This window comes from Marmota flaviventris, chromosome 2 (genome assembly GCF_047511675.1).
Source record: "Marmota flaviventris isolate mMarFla1 chromosome 2, mMarFla1.hap1, whole genome shotgun sequence".
NCBI classification, from domain to species: domain Eukaryota; kingdom Metazoa; phylum Chordata; class Mammalia; order Rodentia; family Sciuridae; genus Marmota; species Marmota flaviventris.
In genome coordinates, this window is record NC_092499.1 from 99,186,304 (window position 1) to 99,212,580 (window position 26,277).

Sequence of the window (26,277 nt, forward strand, 5' to 3'; positions counted from 1 at the left end):
AGACAACAGTATTTCTCTTTTATTAGTGCTAATCTGAAGTCTCAGGAAGCTGGACTACTTCAAGGTGCATGGTCCATGAGAAAGGCATATAAGAAGCTATGGCACTCCCCTTTCAAAAAGAGCTGGAGAAATACAAGAACATTGATGAAGATGAGCTTCTTGGCAAGCTCTCAGAAGAGGAACTGAAACAGTTGGAAAATGTTCTAGATGACCTAGATCCTGAGGTTAGTGACATGGAGCTGGAGTGGCTAATAATAGTACAGGGTAAATAGCATGGCTTGGTCCCTGCACAATAGTAGAAACCCCTCAACTCCAAATGCAAATTCTATCTTCTTTTCTTCAGTTGGTTCTAGGTCACTTTTACAAATTCATAGAGAAGCCAGGCAGAGGCACATGCCTGTAATCCCTGATACTCTAGGTGCTGAGGCAGGAGGATTCAAGTTTGAGGTCAGCCTTGGCAATTTAGCGAGACCTTGTCTCAAAATAAGTAAAAAGGTCTGGGAATATAGCTCAGTGGTAGAGTGCCCCTGGGTTCCCCAGTACTGGAAAAAAAATTCATAGAGAACCTCATATAGCCATTATTTAAGATTTGTCAAATATATTTCTCAAAAACCAGTTTAATGTAAATGAGGAAAAATCTTTTCAAATGGTTGGAGAAATGGTAATCAGACTTAGAGAAAAAAAGGAGAAAGGATAAATTATACTGAGATTTTTCAATGTGTCACCAACTTTGCTAGGTGCAGAATCTGTTGAGATAAATCATATTATCTCCCTTTAATAAGTGAAGAGACAGACTTGTATAGGTGATATTATAAATAAGATCCCAGACTAAGAAATGTCTGCTGCGGTAGTATTTAAGACAGGTCTCTAATTCCATATGCAGATTTTTATATCTCATTTCTTTTAAATGAATAATTTGATTATCCTACAATAATTGATAGTTTAGAATGACTATATAATATCAAGTAAGTTTTAATGGAGCTTCTAATATTTTTATTTTCAAAAGAAAAGCTAAGTAGCTTGTTATATTGTTTGCTTAGCAACCACTTCAGTACTGATGTATCTTAAGCTTAAGCTTAAAATCAGACACTTTCAAAATAGTGATTTTGTTATAAATAAAAATATAACTAAAATTAATTATATGATATTCTGATATGTCAGATACTTTGGACATTATTTTCACTTTATTATATTTTGAGATAGGGTCTCGCTCTGTTGCTGAGGCTGGCCTTGCACTTGAGATCCTCTTGCCTCAGCCTATCAAGTCACTGAGATTATAGGCATGTGCCACCATGCCTGGCTTTGTTTTCACTTTAAAAAATACAAGTACAGTCTTTTTTTATTTTGTAAAACTTAAGGAACAAATCTCAAGGCCTAATCAAACAGGTATTGACCTCTAGTATAATAGCCGCTTACCTGCCCAGATGCTTCCATTGGAGAGAGGTTGCAAATGTAGCCAGCCATGTTGGCTTCTTATTAGAGTCTCCACACAACTGCCTGAGAGCATCTTGGGCACATAGCTAGCCAAACCTAAGCATAATCAAAAAGGAAAGAGGCCTTGTTACCCATTCTAGAAGGCATCTGCAGAAGGCCCAGAGGCTGCTTCAGCATCTCTGCTGTACTTGAGCTCCTTGGGAGCCCTCCTCTCAGCACAAGGTATTAGAATAAGCAGGGCCTTGGAGATGTCCCAGGGACCCCAACCCTCCGTCCTCACAGGTCTCTGCCCAGGTATCTTTTTCCCTGCTTCCCCACATACAGCAAGGAGGAAAGAGGGAGTGAGTAACAAGTATCTGTCCAGCAAATATCTTTTCTTCCTGCCCACACCTCTGTTTTGTCAGAGTGCCATGCTGCCAGCTGGATTCCGACAGAAAGACCAGACACAGAAAGCAGCCACTGGCCCGTTTGACCGCGAGCACCTCCTCATGTACCTGGAAAAGGAGGCCTTGGAACAGAAAGACAGGGAGGATTTTGTGCCCTTCACTGGAGAAAAGAAAGGTAAGGACCACAGCAGCACCTCATGGGTCAAAGGGACTCTTTATGTACTGCCATGGAGAGTCAAGTGAGGGAACTGACCTGGAAATGGAAGTAAGCCCATGAACTGCATGTAGAATCTTAAAACAGTGGCTGGTGGATACGTGCCATTCTACATTTGCCCAAACCCATAGAATGCACAACACCAAGAGTGAACCCTAAGATAAATTATGGGCTTCGGGTGATAATGATGTGTCCATACAGATTCATCAGTTATAACAAATGTTTCACTGTGGTGCAGGATGTTGTTAGTAGGAAGGTTTGGGATATAGTGGAATTATCTGTAGTTTCTGCTTAATTTGGTTGTGAACTTAAAACTGCTTTAAAAATTAAAGTTAGTTTGTTTAAAAGGAAAAATATTCATGGCAGACTGTACAAGCTAATTAAATGAATATTTAGGGTGTGATGATCTCAAATTAGTCCAATGGAGAAAAAATCTAACTCCAAAGAAAAGTTTTGAAAACGTGAAACAGCTTGATGGAGTGTTCCAGCGACACTGGTGTGCTTTACTAACTGCTGAAGCCCCCACAAAGCCTTTCCACTCCCTGCCTAGGATGGCTGTAGCACCACACCCCTAATCTTAGAGCTATGCTGATAGGCTCGTGCAGTTCTTCCTTCCTTCATCTGGCATTTGTTGAGAACCTTCCCTGTACAGAGCCAGGTACCGAGTACTGGGACTACCGGTGCCTTAAGACCCAGCTCTGATCTTAAGGAACTTATGGCCCTCAGGAAGATGGGGCTGCTGTAAGGAGCAAGGGGATGTATCTCCACGCCAGGCTGAGCTCTGAGCCAAGACAAGGAGACTGTTAGCTTCAGAGCCTGAGCTCCCGTTTGGAGGAAGAGTGTATGATATCAGTTGCCTGTCAGCTTCCTCAAGTACAGTCAGTCACTTGGACCCGTGTCTCTTTGGTGATCCTATAGTAACTAGAGTCTTTTAAAATACAAATCAGATCATATCACTTTCCTGCTTTAAGTCCCAGATCCTTACTGTAATCTTCGCAGTGGGTCTAGACTCCACCCCCTGTCAGAATACATCTCTCCTTCCTTACTAAGCTTCAGCCCCACTGTCTGCATTCACCTCCCCAAACCTGCCCAGTTCTTTTACATCTCAAGTTGTCTTCTCATGGACTCTTCCCTCTGACCCACATCCCACTTTTCATATCCTAAGGCTCTCAGCTTAGCTATCAGTACCTCAGGTCTTCCCTGACCTCTAGGTGATATAGTCCCCTCGATTCCACCATGATACCTGGGTGTTGCTGTCACAGAACTGTGATAGTATTCATCATTTTGTTTATTTACTTAGGTGTGTTTTCCACATCAGATTGAGATTTCCACAGTGGGTCTGGGTCATTTTGTGTCCTGGCACAGAAATCAGCCCAAGGGGAGCACTGGATAAGCGTGGGTTCAAGTGACTGCCATCTCTGAGCCTTTGTACCAAGGCGGTGGAAAGCAGAGCACCTATCTTCTCAGTTGGCATGAGTCAGCAGTACTGCTGTCCTCCATACTGTGCATATTTAATGGATCATACACTATTAGAATGTCATTTAAAAAGTAAAGTTGAACAGTAAAAGAACTGGATCAATAACCAGAGATTATTGTGGAAGTGTGGAGCTGTTTCTGAAGCACCACAGTTGCTATTGGACTAATTGAATTGTAAAAAAAATATATATATAATGTAAAATATTTGATAAAACACCAATAAACATCAAGTATTAGGGTAGTGGCAGCATAATAAGGGGAAAGCTGTTGCCTGTTGTTCCTGGAGTAGAGGTCTGAGGAGCCACTAAGGTAGATTATCTCTTGATCCAAATTAAGCTGCAGGTGGATCATGGGGAGTTAGGAATGCAGGAGCTAAGTATAAAAGGGGGGTATAGTCATACTGCAGCTGAAAAGGATGGGAAGTAGCACAGTTCAAATGAGCAGGGAGCAAGTTTTCCAAACAGAGTGGTGGGATCAGAAAGAAGTATGCAGTACCCCCAGAAGGATGAGCAGAATCATCTAGGAGTGGCAGGAGGCTGTGTGAGGCGGAAGTGAGGTCCTCAGGAGAAATCCACACCTTAGTTCCTGATACAGCCTGAAGGAAGCTGCCCCTAGAGTCCTGGGGCCAGATTTAACTCTTCAGTGCAGCTTCAGTGCAGATTTAACTCTTGCAGTACAGGAACGATCTGCATCAGCATTGCCCTGAACACTGGTAACTATTGGGTCACTTGTGTACCTCATGTTTAGGGTAATCCTAAACAGTACTGGGTAGAAAGAATTAGAAAACCTGTTTTGACTCTATACGCAAGATCATATGAGAGGCTAGGGTTGTGGCTCAGTGGTAGAGCGCTTGCCTAGCACATGTGAGGCGCTGGGTTCGATCCTCAGCACCATGTAAACATAAATAAAATAAAGGTATTGTGTCCATCTATAACTGAAAATTTTTTTAAAAAAATTATCTGAACCAAAAAGGAAATGTTTCAGGCTTGCAGATACTATGAAAATTAAGTTTGCCATGAGCACCAGTGGCTGAGATGTTATTGGTTTGCTTTATTTCTTCATTTTTTTATCTTCTGGTCATGTTCCCACTTTGTCCCCCAGTATATTTTCCTTCTTTCTGGGACAGGTGGCAGCTTATGTGGTGCCCAGAAACAGGATGTATGTCAGTGATGGAGGCCCTGCTGTCAAGGTGCCCCAGACAGCCACAAGCAGCTCCCTCCTTTCCCTTCTGGGGTTCCCAGCTCTGGCTCCCATTCATTTATCCAGTCGTTTGACAAAATGGTAAATAATAAGGAAATATTCAACCCCTATGATCAAGGAAATCTCCTGGAAAGTTTTCATGAGAGAGTTATTAACTTTGGGTTTGACCTTTCCTTTCCCATAGCAGTAGATGGGCCAGGCCAGCTAGGGAGACCTGGAAAGGGTCTGTGTCTCAGTTGGCTAAAACTGGAGCCAGCTGTCTGTTCTATCCAAGGTGACAAAGACAATAGAGGGGTGAGTCTTAGGGGATTCTGAAGATCAAAAGGGAAGAGACTATTTCAAAGATCATGCCCAAGAAGTCAGAGCAGCTCCAAAAAAGAATGAAGACTCAAGTCAAAACCTGGGAAGAACTGAAAGGGAATGCAGGTGGGTCTAGGGTATACGATAGCAATGGCTCTAGAATATCCTGGGTTTACCTGTCAGCCCTTGCATATGTGGGATGTGGGTATGTTGGCCTACTGGAAGTTAGGAGCAGGTACTGTGCCATCCTTCAAGCAGTGTGATTTGTCAATTCATAAGTTTGGGCTGAGGAGTAAAGAATACAGATTGGCATTTTCTGAGGTAAGGGGTGGTAATAAATGGAATCTGAGTGACAGGCTGAAATGGGAACTGGTGGCAGAGAGTGCATCGATGGGAAGCAAGGAATGCCTTGCTACTCATAGATCCCCATCTCTAATTATAGAGACCCTGGTTTTTCCCTAAAATCAGGCTTGTTTGATGTACTGTGTCCCCAGGTCACTGTTTTAGTCCAGCTGATCACAATTGTAGCTCTCCATGTAAAGGGAAAACTCTGGGGGATCACCAGTTCCTAGTACTATCTGGATGGTCCTGCCTCCAGTATTTACAAGGTCCAAAGCAAAAACATGAATAGAGGGGCTGGGGATATGGCTCAAGCGGTAGTGCGCTCGCCTGGCATGCACAGGGCGCTGGTTCGATCCTCAGCACCACATAAAAAAATAAAATAAAGATGTTGTGTCCACCGAAAACTAAAAAATAAATATTAAAAAATTCTCTCTCTCTCTCTTAAAAAAAAACATGAATAGAGACCCACATGCCATTTTTTCCCCAAACATTTAAAAAGGTAACAAATCATTAAAATATATGTATTCTCCTAATATACCTAGAAGGCCAGCATTCTTGAACTAACAAAAATTCTATGCAGGACATCAGTCTGTTCTATGCTGCCAGCGCCTCAAGTACACACCCTGGCCCACACATTTAAGCTTCATCCATACTTCCCCCAAGGGCCCTCTTATTGTCTGGGAATGCAGCATAGGCTGCCATCAAGGACATGGATATGGACAGGAGCCCATGGAAGCAGGCTCAGGACTTTGGGAACAGGGAATGTCAAGATCCGAGAGGCCTGGAGTGCGGTCTAGCATTCTGGATGGGAATGTCCCTTTGGCTTCATGGATTCTCCCTTGGTAGGGAGAGATGTAGTCAGAAGAAGACTGGAGAGGGGCCTTCGAAGGTGCAGAGCCCAGAACAGGGCTCCCCTTGCCTAAGGCAGTGCTACAGGTAGTAGGCAAGTAGAAGCCATCTTTTTCCTCAGTGTTTAAGAACTATTTTTCAAATTTCTGTGTGACTTGATGCAGGATTTCTCCTCTAATATTCCTCGTGTCTAATGGTAGATTATTGACTGTCCAGAGGTTCAGCAGTCTCAGTTGGTTATGAAATAACTTAATGATACAGGTCTTAATGGCCACAACTGCACTTTTTGCTCAACCTCTTACCCTACCAATAAGGCAGTATCACACAACATTTTTTTTTCCCTTCTGATTTAAAGGAAGAGTCTTCATTCCCAAAGAAAAGCCTGTAGAAACTCATAAAGAAGAAAAGGTGACCCTGGATCCAGAACTGGAAGAAGCCTTGGCCAGCGCCTCTGATACTGAGCTTTACGACCTTGCAGGTGAGCCTCAGCTCTGGCCCTGTGACCTCTGGCATGCACTGGTACCCCTGGCAGCAGGCTTTGAGCTTCTCCATAGCTGCTGAGTATTATTATGCCACCAGATTGACTCCAGTCGTTATGTAGCTATAGGACTTGATGCAGAGACTTCATCTCCATGAAAAAATCTGATTTTGCTCTAACTCTCTGTAAAATGCCCAAATAATACCCATCCTATAAAACTCAAGTTACTATGAAAAATCAGAAAACAACTGTGAAGGTGGGTTGAGAACTTAAAGAACTAAATAACAGCCTTTATGCTTTCCAAGGAGTGTTCACATTTTGTATGTTATTGAGTTTTATCACATTTTGTAATCACGAAATTTCCATGGAGGTCTTGCTCTTCCACATAGTCACCAATCCATCTTGATTCATCTAAGATCTCTTTGCCTTCTCATTTTCTCAACACTAGAAACATGATAATGATAATTATTATTTTAATTGATTTTACATGCAGACAGTAAAAGCTCAAATAGTACAAAAGAAATATAATGGAAAGTAAATCTTTCACTCCAATTACCTATACCCTTTCCCATTTCAGAAAGATTTTCTGCTGTAGGAGGCTGAGTAGGAGGATCACTTGAGCTCAGGAGCTATGCCAACCTGCACAGCACAACAAGACCCTGTCTCTTTAAAAACAATGAAAAATTAAAATGAAAGATTTCTTGCATATACTAACATTTTTGTACATTAAGTCTCCTCCAAATGTGTATATATATATATATATATATATATATATATATATATATATACACACACACACACACACACACACACACACACACACAGTGTTATTAGGGCAAGGTGCCTTGAAAATCAGTCCACCAAAAAATCAACTCAAAGTGGCTCAAAGACTTAGGCACTAGAACAGAGACCCTGTGCCTAATAGAAGAAAAAATAGACCCAAGTCTTCACCATGTCGGCCTAGGATTGACTTTCTTAACAAGACCCCTAAAGCACAAGAAGTAAAATCAAGAATCAATAAGTGGGATGGATTCAAATTAAAAAGATTATTCTTGGCAAAGAAACAATAACGTGAGGAGAGAGCCTACAGATTGGGAGAAAATCTTTACCACATGCACCTCTGATAAAGCATTAATCTTTAGCATATATAAAGAACTCAAAAACTGAACCCCCCAAAATAAGTAACTCAATCAATAAATGGACATAGGAACTGAACAGACACTTCACAGAAGAATAAATACAATCGACCAACAAATATATGAAAAAGTGACATATCTAGCAATTAGAGAAATGCAAATCAAAACTAAGATTTGTTCTCACTCAGAATGGCAATCATCAAGAATACAGGAAACAATAAATGTTGATGAGGATGTAGGGAAAAAGGTACACTTGTGGGACTGCAAATTGGTGCAACCACTATGGAAAGCAGTATGGAGATTCCTCAGAAAACTGGGAATGGAACCACCATTTGACCCAGATATCCCACTGCTTGGTTTATACCCAAAGGACTTCAAATCAGCATAACACAGTCATGCAGCCACATCAATGATCATAGCAGCTCAATTCACAATAGCTAAACTATGGAACCAACCTAAGTGTCCTTCAATAGATGAATAGATAAAGAAAATGTGGTATATGTACTCAATGGAATATTACTCAGCTTTAAGGAAGAGTGAAATTATGACAGTTGCCAGTAAATGGATGGAGTTGGAGATTATCATGCTAAGCAAAATAAGCCAATCCCAAAAAACCAAAGGCCGAATGTTTTCTCTAATATACAGATGCTAATTCACAATGAGGTAGAGGGCACTAGAGAAGAATAGTGTTACCTTAGATTAGGTTAGAGAGAAGTGAAGGGAGGGGAAGAGAAGTAATGTGGGGATAGAAAACATAGTAGAATGAAACAGACATTATTACTTTATGTATATATGTGACAATATGACCAATATGATCTGCAACATGTACACTCAGAAAAATGAAAAATTATATCCCATCTATGTATGATATATCAAAGTGCATAAATGCATTCTACTGTCATGTTTAACTAATTAAAACAAATTTAAAAGTTAATTAAATAAACAGTCCACTGCAAGAATTATTTTTATTCTCCTAGAAGACATATATAATAATAATCTTCCTCCCAGCAGAGCCAGCTATGCCTTTCTTTAATACATGCCACCATCTCAGCCACATTTTCATTTCTTCTGTGATGATGTCAGCTGTTGATACAAAGGTCATCACTGTGAACCCCTCAGAGGTCCCTACAGAAGATGAGGCACCTGCATTTCCTGGTGAAGAAGGTGCTTTGCAGTAACTGCTCATCTTAGCCCTGTGGTTGCTATGGAGAAATCCTATCATGGTTACTGCTCCTCCTAAGGGTTGTCTCATAGTCTGTACTGGAATTGCCCAAAGGGAGAATGTAGGGCAGGACTTCTATTCCCAGAAAATGCCTGAGAAAGGAGAAAGGGAAAAACACCAATCATTTGGAAGATTCTAGATCCTGAAATCCATACAGTAAAACCAGAGAGATTATCCACATAGACTACTGTCCCTGTTTATCCTGACTCAGCCTTGGTCCATCATCACATGCTCCCCAGGAACTCAAGAGGAAGCCTGGCTGGGTGGTTGGCAGCATCTTCTCTTGGGTAAATCTTCCAGAAGACTAATAGCAGCTCCATGAGTGTATGGACTGACAAACAGTCAAGTTTAGATAAGAAAGAGTGTTAGTGCATTGCCCATATTATTGTGGCAGATACAGAGCAGGAAGGAAAGGTCAGAAGATCTCTTAAGACTTTGCCTCCCATTCTTGGCCATATCTCATGTGGTCAGTGCCCAGAATCTAGTTCTCAGTCCTGCTGTTCTAGAGATTTGATTTTGTTAGTATACATAGAAGTGGTCAGATTAGAGTAGGGTGATGAGAACTGACCTGTTAGCCAGATTGATAGGAAACAGCTAAAACAAAAATTAAAACTTCTACTGGGTGTGTTGGTGAGCACCTGTAGTCCCAACTGCTAGGGAGGCTGAAACAGTAGGATCACTGGAGCCCAGGAGTTCAGAGCTAGCCAGACAACATAGTGAGACTCCATCTTTTTTTTTTTTTTTCCTGGCTCTAGGTTTTGAACCCAGGGCCTCACGCGTGCTAGACAAGCACTCTTACACACTCAACCCTGAAAACTCATCTTTTAATCACTAAATAAAGAAAATTTGGAAATGGGACACAAATTATAAGTAGAAGTTCCTTGGTGAGTATAGGGCTAGAGAAAGAAGGAGTGTTTGTTGTATGGTCTCAGTGGGTCGTATTTACTAAAAGGACATCTCCCTAAGACAATGCCAGAGCCATGGTAACAAATTATTTATTTATTTAGCAAGAATTTGCAAAGCATGTAGAGCAGTGACTGACACATAAGAGGAAGTCATGTAATCCTTATAATAGATAAAGTATAATCATTATCTCTATTTTAGAGATGAGAAAATAGGTATTTAGTAACTTCCCAAGTCACACAGTATGTGACAGAGTTAGGACTCAAACTCTGACTGCCTTGGAGTCCCTTTAACTATATTTATTTATTTATTTGCTTCCAATTTTCACTTTTTCTTTTTTTACAGTGTTAGGGATTGAGCTCAAAGCTTAATGCTCCACCACCAAGCCATACCCCAGCCCTTAGTTCTTATTCTTGTTGGTGCTAACCATTTGCCCTTCCGTGTGCTCTGCTGGCCGCCTCCCTCCTTTGTAGCTTACAGTATGACTGATGAGAATCTCAGGCACTCCTCTGCTTCTCTCTTGTAATTTCACTAGCTTCGGCCTGCCTCACTCATCTGCCCCAGGGTGGCTTCCTGCATAGTGTGCTGCCTCCTAGTGCAAGTTCTGTGTAATACAGGAAACTAACATCAGACTGCTTAACTGACATTTTATTGCTGGTGTCACTTTTATGTCCCACCCGGAGATGCTGATTGAAGGTGGGGAAAGAACAACTTCTTTTAGCACTGAGAGACAGGGAGGTTTATGCTAAAAGAGAGTCTCTATCTTTTTGGTTTTGCCTCTGGAAAGATATATGCAATAATCTATATAATATTAGATCTTCAAAATCCTGAGACTCAGTCCCACATTCTCATTTTGCAGATAGAAAACAGAATGGTTGAGTCTACTTAACTAGGGTACAATCCAAACAGTTATTTAGTGGTTGGGGAACATAAGTAGACCATTGTTTCTCAGACCCGAAATGATTTTACACATTTAGATATAGAAAGACATTTAAGCTCGCTGGTAGTCTTGGAAGGAGGGTTTTTAAAATAAATTTCTTTAGCACTTTACATATACCACACACTGTGCAAGTAAAGGGAACCTAGAGACTTATCTTCATGATCTAAAGAACTGTTCTTCAAGGAGCAAATTAACACCATGAATATCCTAACGTGCTTCTCCAAACTTAATGCTCATTCATTGTTGTCTTTGTTTTTAGCTGTCCTTGGAGTACACAATTTGCTGAACAATCCAAAGTTTGATGAAGAAACAACCAACAACAAAGGTGGCAAGGGGCCTGTAAGAAGTGAGTGGATGTGGGATTGGGGTCCATGAGGCTTCGGAACCTCACACGTTGCTGGGTAGGAGGAAGGCACTGTATCATTTCACAAGGATCATCAGACTCTGTACAGTCATTCATCACAGATAAGCTGATGAGAGGAGCTCTGTCTGGCAGTGTAACTGGTACTAGCCTGTGTATTTTGCCCAGAGCACACTTTCTTAGTAGGTCTGTTCAGTAAAAAGAGAAAATTGTTGGTTTAAAAAAAAAAAAAAGTTACATAGCCAGCACTGAAGGTGAAGTTTCATGTTCCTAAGGGTGTTTTAATCGATGATGGTAACATGACAAAGTTCTCTTCTCTGTTCAAGTGTCTTTTTGTCTCAATAATGGATGCTTGCATTAGAATTTGAGTACCTCCTTCCTCCAGAGAGCGTGAAGGACATGCTGGCGAGGACTTCTTGGCCCAGAGAAGTTCCAGTCCACTGTCTTCTATTTCAGTGTTTCCTGGAGAAGTGTACAGTTAATTAAACTCTCTCAGTTACTCATTCATCAGTCACCTAAATACCTACCTTATGTCCAGAGTGTTCTAGGCTTAGATACAAATTAAAAATGATTCCTACCCAAAGGAACTTATCTGTGCAGAGTAGGGATGGACCCCTAATCAGGCAATCTTTGTACAGTGTGATCCAGGTGCTGTGAAAACTCACAGCATATCATAGCTTTGCTTGGATTAATTATATTTTATTCCCACTGATGGCACTTTGGGAGATGCCTTCTAGTCAGTAACGTATTTATGAACTAGCATTTATCATGGGTAATTTAGCCTGACAATGAGCAATATCCTTTTTTCTTTTCCTTTTTATTTTATTTTTTTCAGATTTTGTTTCCCTCCCTCTCTTTCTCCCTTCCCTGTTTCTCTCTCTCCTATGCCAGGGATTGAATGAGGGGCACTTTACTACTGAGCTACAACCCCAGTCCTTTTTATTTTTTATTTAGAAACAAGAGTCTCACTAAGTTGCTGAGGCTGTTCTCATACTTGCAATCCTCCTACCTTAGCTTCCCAAATTGCTGGGATTACAGGCATGTGCTATCATACCTGGCTGTTTTTGTTGTTGTTGTTGTTGTTGTTGTTGTTGTTGTTTGTTTGTTTGTTCATTTTAAGAAATGGAAATCGTTATTTTTATTTATTTATTTTTGTGTGGGCTGCTGGGGATGGAACACGGGTCCTCATGCATACTAGGCAAACACCCTACCACTGAGCCATATTCCCAGCCTTCTGGTTTCTTATGTATTTATAGATATGAAAGGCTCATCTTTTTAAGCTTCATTATCAAAGGGTAGCATTCTAACATGCTTGCTATTAGCAATCCAGTACATGATCTTCTGAGTTGATACACACACACACACACACACACACAAACAAGTATCATTGACTTCTTTTCAAAATGTGATCTCTTAACAGTACGTGTATGTTTATTTCATTCTTATAATGAATAGATAGCATCCTGTTAGATTATTATGCTAAATTTAACTATTTTCACACTGATTAACATTTTGTTTATCAGATTTTGCTATCACAAATAATTTATCAATAAATATTCCTGCATGTATATCTATGTATTTATGCTCTCTTCTTCTGTAGGTTAGACTTCTAGATATAAAATTGCTAGGTTGTATAGTATGCAAATTTAAATTTTGATATATAATATCAAATTACTCTCCCAAAAATATTTGCATAAATTTACATTGTCACCAATAAGATATAAGGATACTTCCCCCATGTACACACATTGTTGCCACTCTAAATCTTACCATTTTTTAGTTTTTTACTAATGAAGTAGTACCTCATTTTTAATTTTGGAGTTTAATTATTTTTTATGTTTCTTGGTTGAGTGACAGTTTCTTTTTTTGCCTTTTTTATTTATTTTTCCCATATTTTTATTGGTGTATTATAATTATACACCAATGACTTCTTGTTACATGATCATGATATAATGATATAATTTGGCCATTATCATTGCCCAGTATTTCTCCTTTCCCTCTCCTCCATCCTCCCCCTGCTCCCCTTCCTCTACTGATCTCCCTTCAATTTTCATGAGATGTGCCCCACTGCTGAGGGCCATAGCCAAGTCAGAATGACGTGTGGCATTTTTGCCAGAACGGAGTGGTTGAGAGGTGACACCTGCAAGCCATTGAGATGATAATGGTTATGTTAAGCTGTGTATTCAATTGTAATATTAGACCCCTACTGTCTACCTGGGCCTGCTACTTTGGAGTTCTCGCGGGGATTCCCGGAGAGTTCCCATTGGTTGGGGAAGTGCCGGAGGAAGGATTTCTGGTTGGTGTGTGGTGTGTCCCAGGAGAAGGCTGTGGGCGTTCGTGGCGTTGGCGGAAGTGAGGAGAATAAAGGAGTTCCTGTTTTGAACCTACAAGGCTGTGTGGCGGCTGGGTTATTTTGTGCCCAGCCAGGCTGCTGCACCCCACCTTTCCTTTCCTTTTTTCTCTCTAGCTTCCACATGAGAGAAAACCTATGACCTATGACTTTCTGAGTTTGGCTTATTTTGCTTAACATAATTGAGCAGCATACCTCTTCTCAAGTTTCATTTATTTTCCTGCAAATGACATAATTTGAGTGACAGATTCTTCTCAATGTATCAATTTGTCCATCTTTAATTAGGTTGTATTACCGATATGTAGAAGCTCCGTCTATATTAGAATATTAACCCTTTGTGTGTGTATATAAACACACACACACACATATATATATATACATATATATACATATACATATATATATATATATATATATATATATATATATATAAAATTTTCTATCATTTGCTTTTGAGAAAGCTTCCATTCTTCTTTTCCATTCCTTTGTCTTTTCGTATCTTCCTCAAACCTAAAATTCTAAAACAGAAATCAGAAGAGGGTGGAGTATGATCAAGAGCCCAAAGGAGTATTAAGATTCAGGAAGTGCAGGCTTGGAGGGTTAGCTTAATGGTAGAAAACATGCTTAGTTATGAGTGAGGTCATAGGTTCAATCCCTAGCCACTCCCCCCCCCCACCAAAATAAATAAGATTTGGAAAATGAAGAGACTCATTATGACATTTTTTTTGCATCTCAAATCTGTGGTCTAGTGATAATAGTCTGAAAGTAGTACATATGAGCAGCAGTAACTGCCCACAAGTATCTTGACGGTTGAAGTTTGCTTATAGAGCCTTCCATACTTAAAAGTCCATGCAGTGTTATCCACTCAGACTTTCTCTCTCTCTCTCTCTCTCTCTCCTTTTTTTTTTTTTTTGGGGGGGGGGGTACTGGGCACTTTATCACTGAATTACATCCCCCATCCTTTTTATTTTTTTATTTTGAGGCAGGGTCTCACTAAGTTATTGAGAGTCTTGCTAAATTGTGAGGCTGACCTTGAACTTGCAATCCTCCTGCCTCAGCCTTTTGAATCACTGGGATTACAGGTGTTCACCACCACTCCCAGCATGAGACTTCTCATTGTGGTGGAGAAGTACCAATCTTCCAAACTTTAACTCAGAGCTATGTCACTTCCATGCTTGAGAATAAGCCTACTGTCATTGATATTACAGTATTATTAGAATCAGAGCACATGGAAGAACTACAATTTTGGGAGGAAGTCATCTCTATTTTGATAGGAGAGACTTTACATTTTCTCTTTTAAATCAAAACTTGTGTTTTAGATGTGGTCAAAGGTGAAAAGGTCAAGCCAATATTTGAGGAACCACCCAATCCCACAAATGTGGAAGTCAGTCTGCAACAGATGAAAGCCAATGATCCCAGCCTACAAGAAGTCAACGTCAACAACATCAAGGTATTTCATTATCATCGTCATCAGCCACCTGATTTATCATGAGGTCAGAAAACTTATTGGAGATGACTGGTGGCCTGCTTTTAATACCCATTTACTAGCCTTTGTTATCACTGATTTTGAGGCAAGATATCCTATGCAAAAAAAGTGGATTTTTTTTTGTCTTTTAATTTTTTTTATTTTTTTTTCTGCTTTCTTAGACTATTTTTTTTTTAATTTTTATTGTTGGTTGTTCAAAACATTACATAGTTCGTGACATATCATATTTCACACTTTGATTCAAGTGGGTTATGAACTCCCATTTTTACCCCGTATACAGATTGCAGAATCACATTGGTTACACATCCACTGTTTTACATATTGCCATACTAGTGTCTGTTGTATTCTGCTGCCTTTCCTATCCTCTACTATCCCCCATCCCCTCCCCTCCCCTCCCATCTTCTCTCTCTACCCCATCTACTGTAATTCATTTCTCCCCCTTGTTTTTTTTTCCCTTTCCCCTCACTTCCTCTTGTATGTAATTTTGTATAACCATGAGGGTCTCCTTCCATTTCCATGCAATTTCCCTTCTCTCTCCCTTTCCCTCCCACCTCTCGTCCCTGTTTAATGTTAATCTTCTTCTCATGCTCTTCCTCCCTACTCTGTTCTTAGTTGCTCTCCTTATATCAAGGAGGACATTTGGCATAAAAGTGGATTTTTTCTAGAATTATTTGAAAAGAATCATAGTACTCAGTTAAACATAGTGCATTAGTTATATCTATTGCTGAATAACAAATTACTCTGAAACTCAAAGGCTTCAAACAACAAACATTTATTATTTCATACAGTTGTGTTTTCCCCCCAGTTCTGGGAATCGAATTCATGGTAGGCAAGTTCTACAGCACTGAGCTACATCTCAAGCTCCTATCTCACACAGATGTGAGGTCAAAAATGTGAGAATGACACAGAAGAGTAGTTGACTCAGGGTTTGAACTGAGGCTACAGTGAAACTCTTAGCCAGACTCCAATCTGAAGGCCTGATGATACAGAAGGATCCATTTCCAAGATGGCACACCCACGTGTTTTTTACAGGAGGCCTCAATATCCACATTAGGACTGCCTGAGTGTCCTCACACCATGACTGCTGGCTTCCCCCCAAAAAAGTGATCCAAGAATGAAAGAGCAAAGAGAAAGCCCTAATACCTTTTACAACCTGGTCTCTGAAGTCACAAATTGTCACTTCCATTTTATTCTATTTGGCAAAAAGTTATTCTGCTCTCAAAGGGAGGGGAAGGGATGTTGTGTGTCTAAACATTGCTTAAGGTATTTGGCCAATTCCTGGCATTTAATAATAACAGCACCTTTATTGAGTATTGACTGCATGCCATACCTCTTGCTAAATACTTGAAATTTATTATGTCATTTAATCCTCAGTGAGACTTAATGAGCTTAAGTTGCTAAGGTCATACATCTACAGTGCAGCCAGGACTTGTTCACTGCTAGCTACACCTCATATCACCTCCCTCCCCAGTAGTTAGTACTGTGCTAAGTGCTGTATGAAAGAGTATAAAGACGAGTAAGATTTAGTCTTTACTCTGAAAAACTTGCATTAGTAGAAAAACATGAAACAATTAAAACACGATGTGTTAAGCCCCCAAACGTATGGAATTGTAGGGAAGGAAAATTTTAATGCTGCCTAGGAAAGCCAATAAACAAAGGAGGAGGTATTTCGGTTGGATTTTAAAAGATGAGTAGAATTTAATCAGAGAAAAAGACAAAAGGAATTTTCTGGCAAAAGGAAACCACATCTAAAGATATGGAGGAGAGACAGACCATGATATATTAAAAGATGGGCAAATAAGGCCATCTGCCTAGGCTATAGAGAACACAAGAAATAACGACCAAGCATGGTATGTGTATAATTCCTTGGTTAGAGAAAAGAGAATGCCAGAATGCACTAGATTCCCTTATTGGACTCTTAAGTGGTGCTATGGGCTCAGAATAGCTGGTTGCCTAAGAATGGGTCATGAACCTCTTTTCAAGTGTTATCTAGCTATCTAAACACATACATGGTATTTAAAATAATAATGACAGTTTAAGAAACATAAATGGTATTTACAAGTTGTAGGGGGTGCTAGGAGTTTAGTTCAGAAATAGAATATATCCTTAGCACAAGGCCCTGATTCAATCTCTGCACCAAAACAAAAGAAGTTGTAGGACTTTAACTTGAGGGTAGTGTGTTGTAGAATGGTTTATCTGTCAGCTAGCAATTTCTTCTCTGTTTTAGAACATTCCGATTCCAACCTTGAAGGAATTTGCAAAGGCTCTGGAGACCAACACTCATGTAAAGAAGTTCAGCCTGGCTGCAACCCGCAGCAATGACCCTGTGGCCATTGTGAGTAAAATTCTTAGAAATATAACATGAATTTTTAATTCACTTGAAACTTTTTAATTTGTTTTTAATTAATATACAATTTTTTAGATATGGTAAATTTAAATTGTGCATAGTTAGTAAGTGGAATTAAAGTTAAATGAGGGTAAAACTTCATAACCCAACTGTGAAGCAGTTTGAATTAACATTAGAATCTCGTTAGTTTTACTCAGAAATCAAAGTAAGTTTGGCATTTAGCTAAATAAATTTTTAGGGTTTGTTCTGTACTTAGTACAAATTTTCTGAAACTTTTTCTTCCATATTAACTTTTTGTTGAATCCTTTGGATCCTGCTCCAAACTCCTGCAGGAACTTGGCACATATAAAAAAATGTTGAAGTGTATTTCCTTTTAATTTTTTAAATGGATTAACATGTTACCACAGTATTTTAAACAACCAAATGCAGAGACACACTTTTTTTACATTCTGTTGACAAAAATATGAAAAACAACAATCAAAATTCCTATTCCTTCTATGCATTTTAGGTACTTCAGAAGTCCCTTAACTCAAGTAAATACTACTAGTTATCATTGTTATTCTTCCTGTAGTACTTCTCTTGAACGTAGTTTCTTCAAATAGTTGAGGTTTGCTGATAGGATCAGGTGAATTCATATTTATCCAGAAGCAGGTAACACCACACAATTGTGAAGAATAATTCTATTAATGTTAAGAGAAACCTTCTGTGGCCACATCTAGCTGGTCCCAGATGATTCATCTTACAGTTATGCACTTGTCAGGGAAGAACTTTTCTGTAGGTTGAAAATTGGTTCATTACCCCTACAGGGAACAGAGATCTTCAAATTATTATGACTGAACCCTGAAGCCAAGAATTTCAAGAGACTCTTCTAACTGGGCAGTGGCTCCCAGTAACTCAAGAGGTTGAGGCAAGAAGATCACAAGTTTGAGGCCAGTTAGCAATTTAGGGAGACCCTATCTCAAAATTAAAAAAAAAAAATTAAAAGGGCTGGGGATGTAGCTCAGTATTAAGTGTCCCTAGGTTCAATCCCCAGTACCCATAAATAAATAAATAGGTAGTAAAATAAGAGAAAATTTTTAAAAAGACTTTTCTATTTAAGTTTCAAATATAGATTCAACAAGGCACTTTTAGGATTGTTGTTAATATAGACCAGCTATGTGTATGAGAAATGACATTAGTCCCATTTTACAGGTGAGGCAACTAAGGCTCACAAAGGTTGAGTAATTTAAGATTATACAGTATGTGGTCAACCCAGGATGTAAATGTAAGTCACCTGTAATCAAGTTCAATTCACCATGGCCCAAATACTTCCATATGGCCATATTGATAGCATTATAGGGATATGAATAGAATTTGCCCTTGTTAGATTCCAACAAAAAGAGAAGACCCAAATATGTATAAAATGTTGGTATTATTGGGGCCTGGGATTGTGGCTCAGAGGTAGAGCGCTTGCCTAGCATATGTGAGGCACTGGGTTTGATCCTCAGCACCACATAAAAGTAAAATAAAGATATTGTGTCCACCTATAATTAAAAATATATAAATAGGTTAAATTAATTCTAATATTTTACTTAAAATATACTTTTGAATATGTTTTATTTTATTGTGGTTTACGTTTTTTTTTTCCTAAGGTACTTTATCTTTGTATTACGTACTTTGTTTTTCCACATTTTTATTGGTACATTATAGTTGTACATAATGATGGGATTTGTTGTTTCATATTCATACATTCACACGATATAACTATAATTTGGCCAATTATCACTCCCAAGCACTTCCCCTCTCCCTCTCTCCTCCTACTTCTTGATGCCTCTCCTATACTGATCTCCCTTTGATTTTCATGATTTTTTTGGTCCCCTCTCCCCACCTTCTTTTCGTTTTTCCTCTCTAGCTGCCATATATGAGAAAAAAAATCCAACTCTTGACCTTATGTGTTTGGCTTATTTCACTTACCATAATGTTCTCAAGTTTTATCCATTTTTCTGCAAGTGATATAATTTCATTTTTCTTTATGGCTGAATAAAATTTCTTTGTGTATATAGACCACATTTCCCTTATTCATTCATTCATTATGGACACCTAGGTAGGTTCCAGACTTTGACTCTTGTGAATTATGCTGCTATAAACATTGGTATGCATGTATCACTATAGTACAATGACTTTAATTCCTTAGGATAAATACCAAGGAGTGGTATAACTGAGTCATATGGTGGTTATAGGATTAGCCCATTTTTAAGAACTCAATAGCTACATGTTTCTCATGGCTACCATTTGGGCAACTTAGAAAATTGGATTTTGATACAATCCTGTAAAGTACAGAAAACAAAACCTTTTCTTTAAAAATGTATTTCTACTCAAATTATTTATGTATCATTTAAGAAGTCTGGTCTTTGTTTTACTAACATTATTATTCCTAGTACATGTAATTGATTCTCAAATATTTGCTGAACTAAAGTGAACTTGGGCCTACAGCCCAGGGTTGTTTGGCTGGGTCTCCTCTATTTTATTCAGTATGAGAAAAGTGTTTTCTGGAGTTTAAAAGAAATCGGCAAGATTCTGGCTGCTTGCCATGAGGTCCTGCAACTTTTTGTAAAGGACTAATTGCTCTGACATTTTGTTATTCTAAAGCTGAAAGTAAATCCCAAAGCTTGAGTTCCAAAAGGAAAGGCTTAATATATTCCCCTCTGGTGTTCTGATTAAAATGTGTACGTTTAATTTCAATTAAAAGTTGAGTACTGAGTAAAGATTCTTAAAGTCATATAGTGTGCCATACTGTCAGTCCAAATCCTGGAGCTTTCTTTGCAGTTCAAGCAATTGTCTAATACAGGATTATTCTTCTACTCCAGTGGTTCTTGACCCAAGAGTTCTTTTGCCCTCCAGGGGACACTTGGCAGTGTCTGGAGATTTTGGTTGTCATGACTGGGAGGAGTGCTATTGGAATTTAATGGATCTCAGGCCAGAGATACTCCTAAACATCTTGCAGGACACAGGCTCACCTCCCACAACAAAGAGTTCTCCACCCCCAAATGTCAGTGATGCCAAGGATGAGAAACCCTTTTCAACTTCCATGTTGAATTCCTTCTCCCCCTCCTTCTTCTCATCTTTTCTGCAATAAAAACAATTAAAATAGTTTAGAACTTCATTGTTCTACTCCCTAGAAGCAATCCCCTTAGCAATTTTTAATTCTTCTAGTTGTTGTCTTTATAACTTTAAAGTGGTTGTTAATCCTGTCTGCACATGATTCACTTTAAAGCTCCCAGATCATTCTAACATACAGTCAAGGTGGAAAGCCAGTAGTATGCAGAAATTTATATTTTTACTCATCATCTTAGGTAATTTTTTATTATTGTAAAAGCTGAGGGCAATCTGTACTCACTCTTGTTTTCTTTTTTTTTTTTTTTTTAATTTTTTCACTCTTGTTTTCCATTCTTTCCTTCCTCTTGTACCTCCAAACTGTAGCTCTTCCCATTATTTTCACACATTTGAGCCTTATAAAATTTTATCCTGTAAAAATGGGAGTTCATAACCCACTTGAATCAAAGTGTGAAATATGGTATATCAAGAACTATGTAATGTTTTGAGCAACCAACAATAAAAATTTTAAAAAAAATTTTATCCATCTACATATATATAGACACACAAGCTTTTATATAGGTAGATTCCAAAAATTAAAAACCTACTAGCACTTCCAATTATATGACTTTGTAAATATAAATCTCTATTCCCACAGGCCTTGTGTTCATTCTTCTGAGCATCTAGTGATTTCTTTCGGAAAGAGACTCATGACTTTCTTCAGCTCTGGGGAAATTTTTCCATTAATTATTGGACAATTTTTTCCTTTCTATAGTAGTCTTCTTTTTTTTTTTTTTTTTTAACCTTTTAGAACTCCTCTTAGGTGAATGTGAAACCTCTGGCATCTTTTCCCTTCATATCTCTTAACATTTTATTCATATTTTCTTTCTTTGTATTTCTTACTCTACATCCTTAGAAATATTAGCTTTGTCTTCTACCTTACCAACTTGGTCTTTATCCATGCATATTTTTAAAATTCTGGGTATCTATTACTTCCTTTTATTTCAATATGGTATTTTTTATTTTCAAAATACATTCTCATTCCTCTTTTTTTTTTAACAATGTAATAGCCAGTACCTATTTTATGTAGGCAATGCCTTTTCTTTTCCCAGTGGGGAGGAGGAAGGAGAAGTGGATAGTAATAATTTAAAATTTTACATTGATTTTTCTTCACTCTATGGTGGGTTATCCTGTTCATTCAGTTGGCTTTTCTCTTTCATGATGTTGACTTTCCCATCATGTCTGGCAATTATTGATTGCCCAGTCATATTTGGGAATATAGAACAAGGTTGTTTTATATAAAGTAGGATTATTTTTTCTGCAGTTGAGTAGATCTATTCCACCAATAGATTCTTCCCTTAAAAGGGAACCCTCTTTTTTTTTTACCATCTGTCTCACCATCTTTCAAGCTATTTATTTTATTTATTAACTTATTGATCTTCCTGCTCAATGATAAGCTCCCTGAGGACATATATTTTTGTCTTCTCTACTGCTGGAGGGAGCAACACAGTAGAAACCTGACAGATGAGTGAATGAAGAATGAATGAATGAGTGAATGCGTTTTTTCAGCAGGTAGGTGAATTGGCTGGAAAACTTCTCCTAGTGTGTGATACAGCCTGGGAGGCCCCTGTAATTGTTAGTTAAGAGAACTGCATTCTGGGAGAGGTACATTTAGTGCCTTTCATTCCTGACATAGCTATCTTGCCCCTGCTTCCTATACTGCATCTGGTATGAAGGTCTGGAGATACCTCAGTTTCTGTCTCACTTTTGTTCTTGTATATGTATATACATATATATACACACAAATACACATATATTATATAGTTTGTTAGTTACTTGTAAATACATATATATTTTATAGTTAGTTAGTTAGTTAGTTGTAGACGGACATAATAACTTACTTTATTTATTTTTATGTGGTGTTGAGGATGGAACCCAGTGCCCCACAGGTGCCTAGGCAAGCACTCTACTGCTGAGCTGCAATCCCAGACCTCTGTCTTGCTTTTGTCCCAGGTCATGACTCTTTTCAGGAGATCTGCCATTGGCAGTCATGCTGGCAGCTGCTCTTCTTCAGGGAAGCCGCAGGGAGGGCGGTGTGCTTTCCATCTGCTCCAGCTTTTCCATCTGTTCTGAAGGCAGTTCTTTAATGAAACACTCCAAATGGGGCTTTCCTCTGGTATCTCAGGGAACAATATATAATATATGATAAAGATGAAGCTGATTCTATTATTATTTTTTGTGCTATTTTCTTCACCAATTTTTCTGTTTTCTGTATTTTAGCGATTCTTCAAGATAATGGCCATTTTGGGGCTGAGGTTATGGCTCAGTGGTAGAGCACTTGCCTCGCATGTGAGAGACCCTGGGTTCCATCCTCAGTACCACATAAAAATAAAAAATAAAAAAATAAAGATATTGTATCAATGTAAAAATTTAAAAAATATATTTTTAAAAAAAGATAATGGCCATTTAAAATTTTTATTGATGCATGATGATTTTGTATATTTATGAGGTAAATGTGACATATTTATACATATGTACAATATGTAATGAGCAAATCAAGGTAATCAGCAATCTACAACCTCAAACATTTATCATTTCCTTATGTTAGGAATATTTAAAGTCTATTAATCATTTTATTTTATTTGGTACTGGGGATTGAACCCAGGGGCACTTTACCACTGAGCTACATTGTTAGTCTTTTTTTTTTTTTTTTTTTTTTGAGACAGGGTCTCTCAGAGTTACTGAGGCTGGCCTCAAACTTGCAATCCTCCTGTCTTGGACTCCTCAGTAGTTGGGATTAGAGGCATGCACCACTACTCCTGGCTCTTCTTTTTTTATTTTTATTTACTTATTTGGTACCAGGGATTGAACTCAGGGGCACTCGACCACTGAACTATATCCCCAGCCCCATTTTGTGTTTTATTTAGAAACTGGGTCGCACTGAGTTGCTTAGTGCCCTGCTTTTGCTGAGGCTGGCTTTGACCTCATGATTGATCCTCAGCATCCTGCCTCAGCATCCTGAGCTGCTGGGATTCTATACAGCCACAGCGCCTGGCTTCTAACTAATTTTAAATATACAATAAATTATTAGCTATAGTTATTACCCTCCTGTGACAGAACATTGAAACTCACTTCTTCCTTCTAACTATAATTTTGTTCATGGTAAACAACCTCTCTCCATCTTCCACCCTCTGGCAACCATTATTCTATTCTCTACATCATGAGATTAACTTTTTTAGCTTTCAAATACGAGTGAGGACTTCAGGCATTTGTCTTTCTGTGCTAGCTTATTTCACTTAACATAATGTCCTTGAAGCTCATTTATGTTGCCACAAATGATAGGGATTTATTCTTATTTATGGATGAATAATATTCCATCGTATATATATATATTTTCTGTATTCATTCATGCATTGATGGATTCTTAGGTTGTTTCCATATCTTGGCTTTTGGGAGTAGTGCTGCAATAGATCTGCAATAGACAGTGCTGCTAGCTCTTCAACATACTTACTCCCTTTCCTTTGGATACACATCCAGGAGTGGGACAGAGACTTTTAGATAATGCTTCAAAGTACAGGTAACAAAACCAAAAATAGACAACAGGATTACATCAAACCAAAAACTTCTGTACAGCAAAGGAAACAGTCAACCGAGTAAAAGTCACCCTACAGAATGAGAGAAAATATTTGCAAAGTATTTATCTGACAAGGAATTAATGTCCAGAATGTAAGAAACTCAAACTCAATAGCCAAAAAATAATCAACTTTAAAAACAGACAGATGTGAATACACATTTCTCAAAAAAAGACATCCACATAGCCTCGACTGTGGACTCAATTATTTTCATTGCTGTTTTAAATTAGTATCTTTTTACTTGAGGGTGAAAGTATGACTTAATTAAGGTTTTCTTTAAGTGCTACAAAAATATCTGCATCTTGAGAGACCCTAATGGTTATTTGTTTTTGCATAATAAGGCTTTTGCAGATATGCTGAAAGTAAACAAGACCTTGAAAAGTCTAAACATAGAATCCAATTTTATCACTGGAACTGGGATCCTGGCCCTGGTGGAGGCACTGAGAGAAAATGACACCTTGACAGAGATCAAGATCGACAACCAGGTAATGCAGGGCGGGCAGAGCTAACTCACAGGTGCACGGTGAGAGGAGAGAGTGAGTTAAAAAGACAAGTTTTCTATGGGACTCAGTTGGTGTTCTGGCTTTCCTGTAAGTTTTGTCAGCTGTAGGCTTGTAAAGGGTGTGTGGCAGAATGTTACTAATTAAACATTGCACAGTGAAGCAGCCTGAGACATGGCACTCTCCTGCCCTGGCTAGGCAGGCAGCAGAGGAGAAAGCCAGGTGGTAGTGGCAGGGGTGTTGACGGCTACTTTGTTCAGCCATCTCATTGTCACCTTTTTTTTTTTTTTTTTTGGTGCCAGGGATTGAATACAGGGTTGCTTAATCACTGAGCCACATCCCCAGCCCTTTTTATTTTTCATTTGGAGACAGGGTCTTATTGATTTACCTAGGGCATCCCTAAATTGCTAAGGCTAGCTTTGAACTCACAATCCTCCCACCTCACCCTCCAAGTCACTGGGATTACAGGCATGTGCCCCCACACCTGGCTTTTAGTATGGACCTCAGCCCAGTGCTGTCCCAGCATTGCTTTTGCTTCTCACTGGAACTATGGCTAGAAGGAGAATGCAGGGTGACCCTGCTCAGGTCTCTTGTCCTTGGCTGGAGGCTGCCAGAGCTGAAAGAGCAGACCTGAGCTCCCTCAGTCTGGTGCTGGAGTTAGAGCCTGTTTAAAGGAATCAGGATTCTAAAAGATGGTCTGGCTTAATATAGCATGATCACAGCATGATCACAGTCTCAACTCTGCCATGCTTTTTCTCAGGGTCCCCAAATCAGCCAGAGCAAACTGCTTTTCCCTGGAGCTACCACTGCCTGGACCTTGGAGACCTTTTCCTGGGCATCAGCCTATAGGCCTTTAAGTTGGCTCTGCTGGCTCAGCTTACTCCTGCCTGCCGGTAGCAACCCTCAGCTCTCAGGCTTGATGCTGTGCCCTGGTCCTTTGGCCAAAGGGAAGTGTCTGCGATGGGGATTCAGTGAATCTGAGTGATCACCCAAGACTATTGCCTAAGCCTGGAGACCCCTGTCAGTTCCCATGAAAGCTTTACTCTCTGTCTTTGCTAACTGGGTCAAGCACGTTGTTTCAGTGCAGACCCTCTGACTCTGGATTCCTCCTGAGGCCTATTGCCAGGGGATCAGGGCAATCACCAAGAGATAGCAGCTTCTTGGCTCCTGCCCTCCTAGAAGGGATGCCCCACCAAAACCACTCTCCTAAACGCAGAGGTGTGGCTTGAGAGCATCCTGGAAATGTGCCACACATGGCCCCACACACCCAAAGGAAGCTCAGTGCTGTGTATCCTCATGTGTGTCCAGCTGCTAATAAATTAAGAAAAAGCATCCAGAACTGGGAAACTACAGAAACCAAAATGTGAAGTGACTGAAAAGAAGTGATAACTCAGGGATATTTGTGGAATAGACTCATATCAGGAAGAAGTAGGCTCTTAGGAAGTATTTCCATGGGATTTAACACAGAGATAGATACCTTGTTCCAAAGTATATTTAACTTTCTGTCCTGGTTTAGGACACTGTGAAACCCTATATCTGTAATAATGTCATACTCTGTTTCTAGTTTCTGGCATGATACCACTTAGTTAAGGTTACTACATAAAATACAATTCAATTTGACTTTCAGGTACATAATATATAATTTCTAG

At 39.1% G+C, this 26,277-nt stretch overlaps 1 protein-coding gene across 2 annotated transcripts in view; it reads left to right on the forward strand.

Annotated features, from left to right (window-relative positions):
• Tmod2 (tropomodulin 2) overlaps positions 1-26,277 on the forward strand; it is a 46,085-nt gene that overhangs the window by 12,504 nt on the left and 7,304 nt on the right. For both annotated transcript variants that reach the window (XM_027926096.3, XM_071608263.1), the window contains exons 2-8: positions 27-224; positions 1,839-1,995; positions 6,557-6,679; positions 11,140-11,226; positions 14,911-15,041; positions 17,305-17,412; positions 24,470-24,613. In XM_027926096.3, coding sequence (XP_027781897.2) covers positions 99-224; positions 1,839-1,995; positions 6,557-6,679; positions 11,140-11,226; positions 14,911-15,041; positions 17,305-17,412; positions 24,470-24,613 — 876 coding nt within the window. In that variant the 5' untranslated portion in view covers positions 27-98. The remainder of the gene's footprint in view (positions 1-26; positions 225-1,838; positions 1,996-6,556; positions 6,680-11,139; positions 11,227-14,910; positions 15,042-17,304; positions 17,413-24,469; positions 24,614-26,277) is intronic.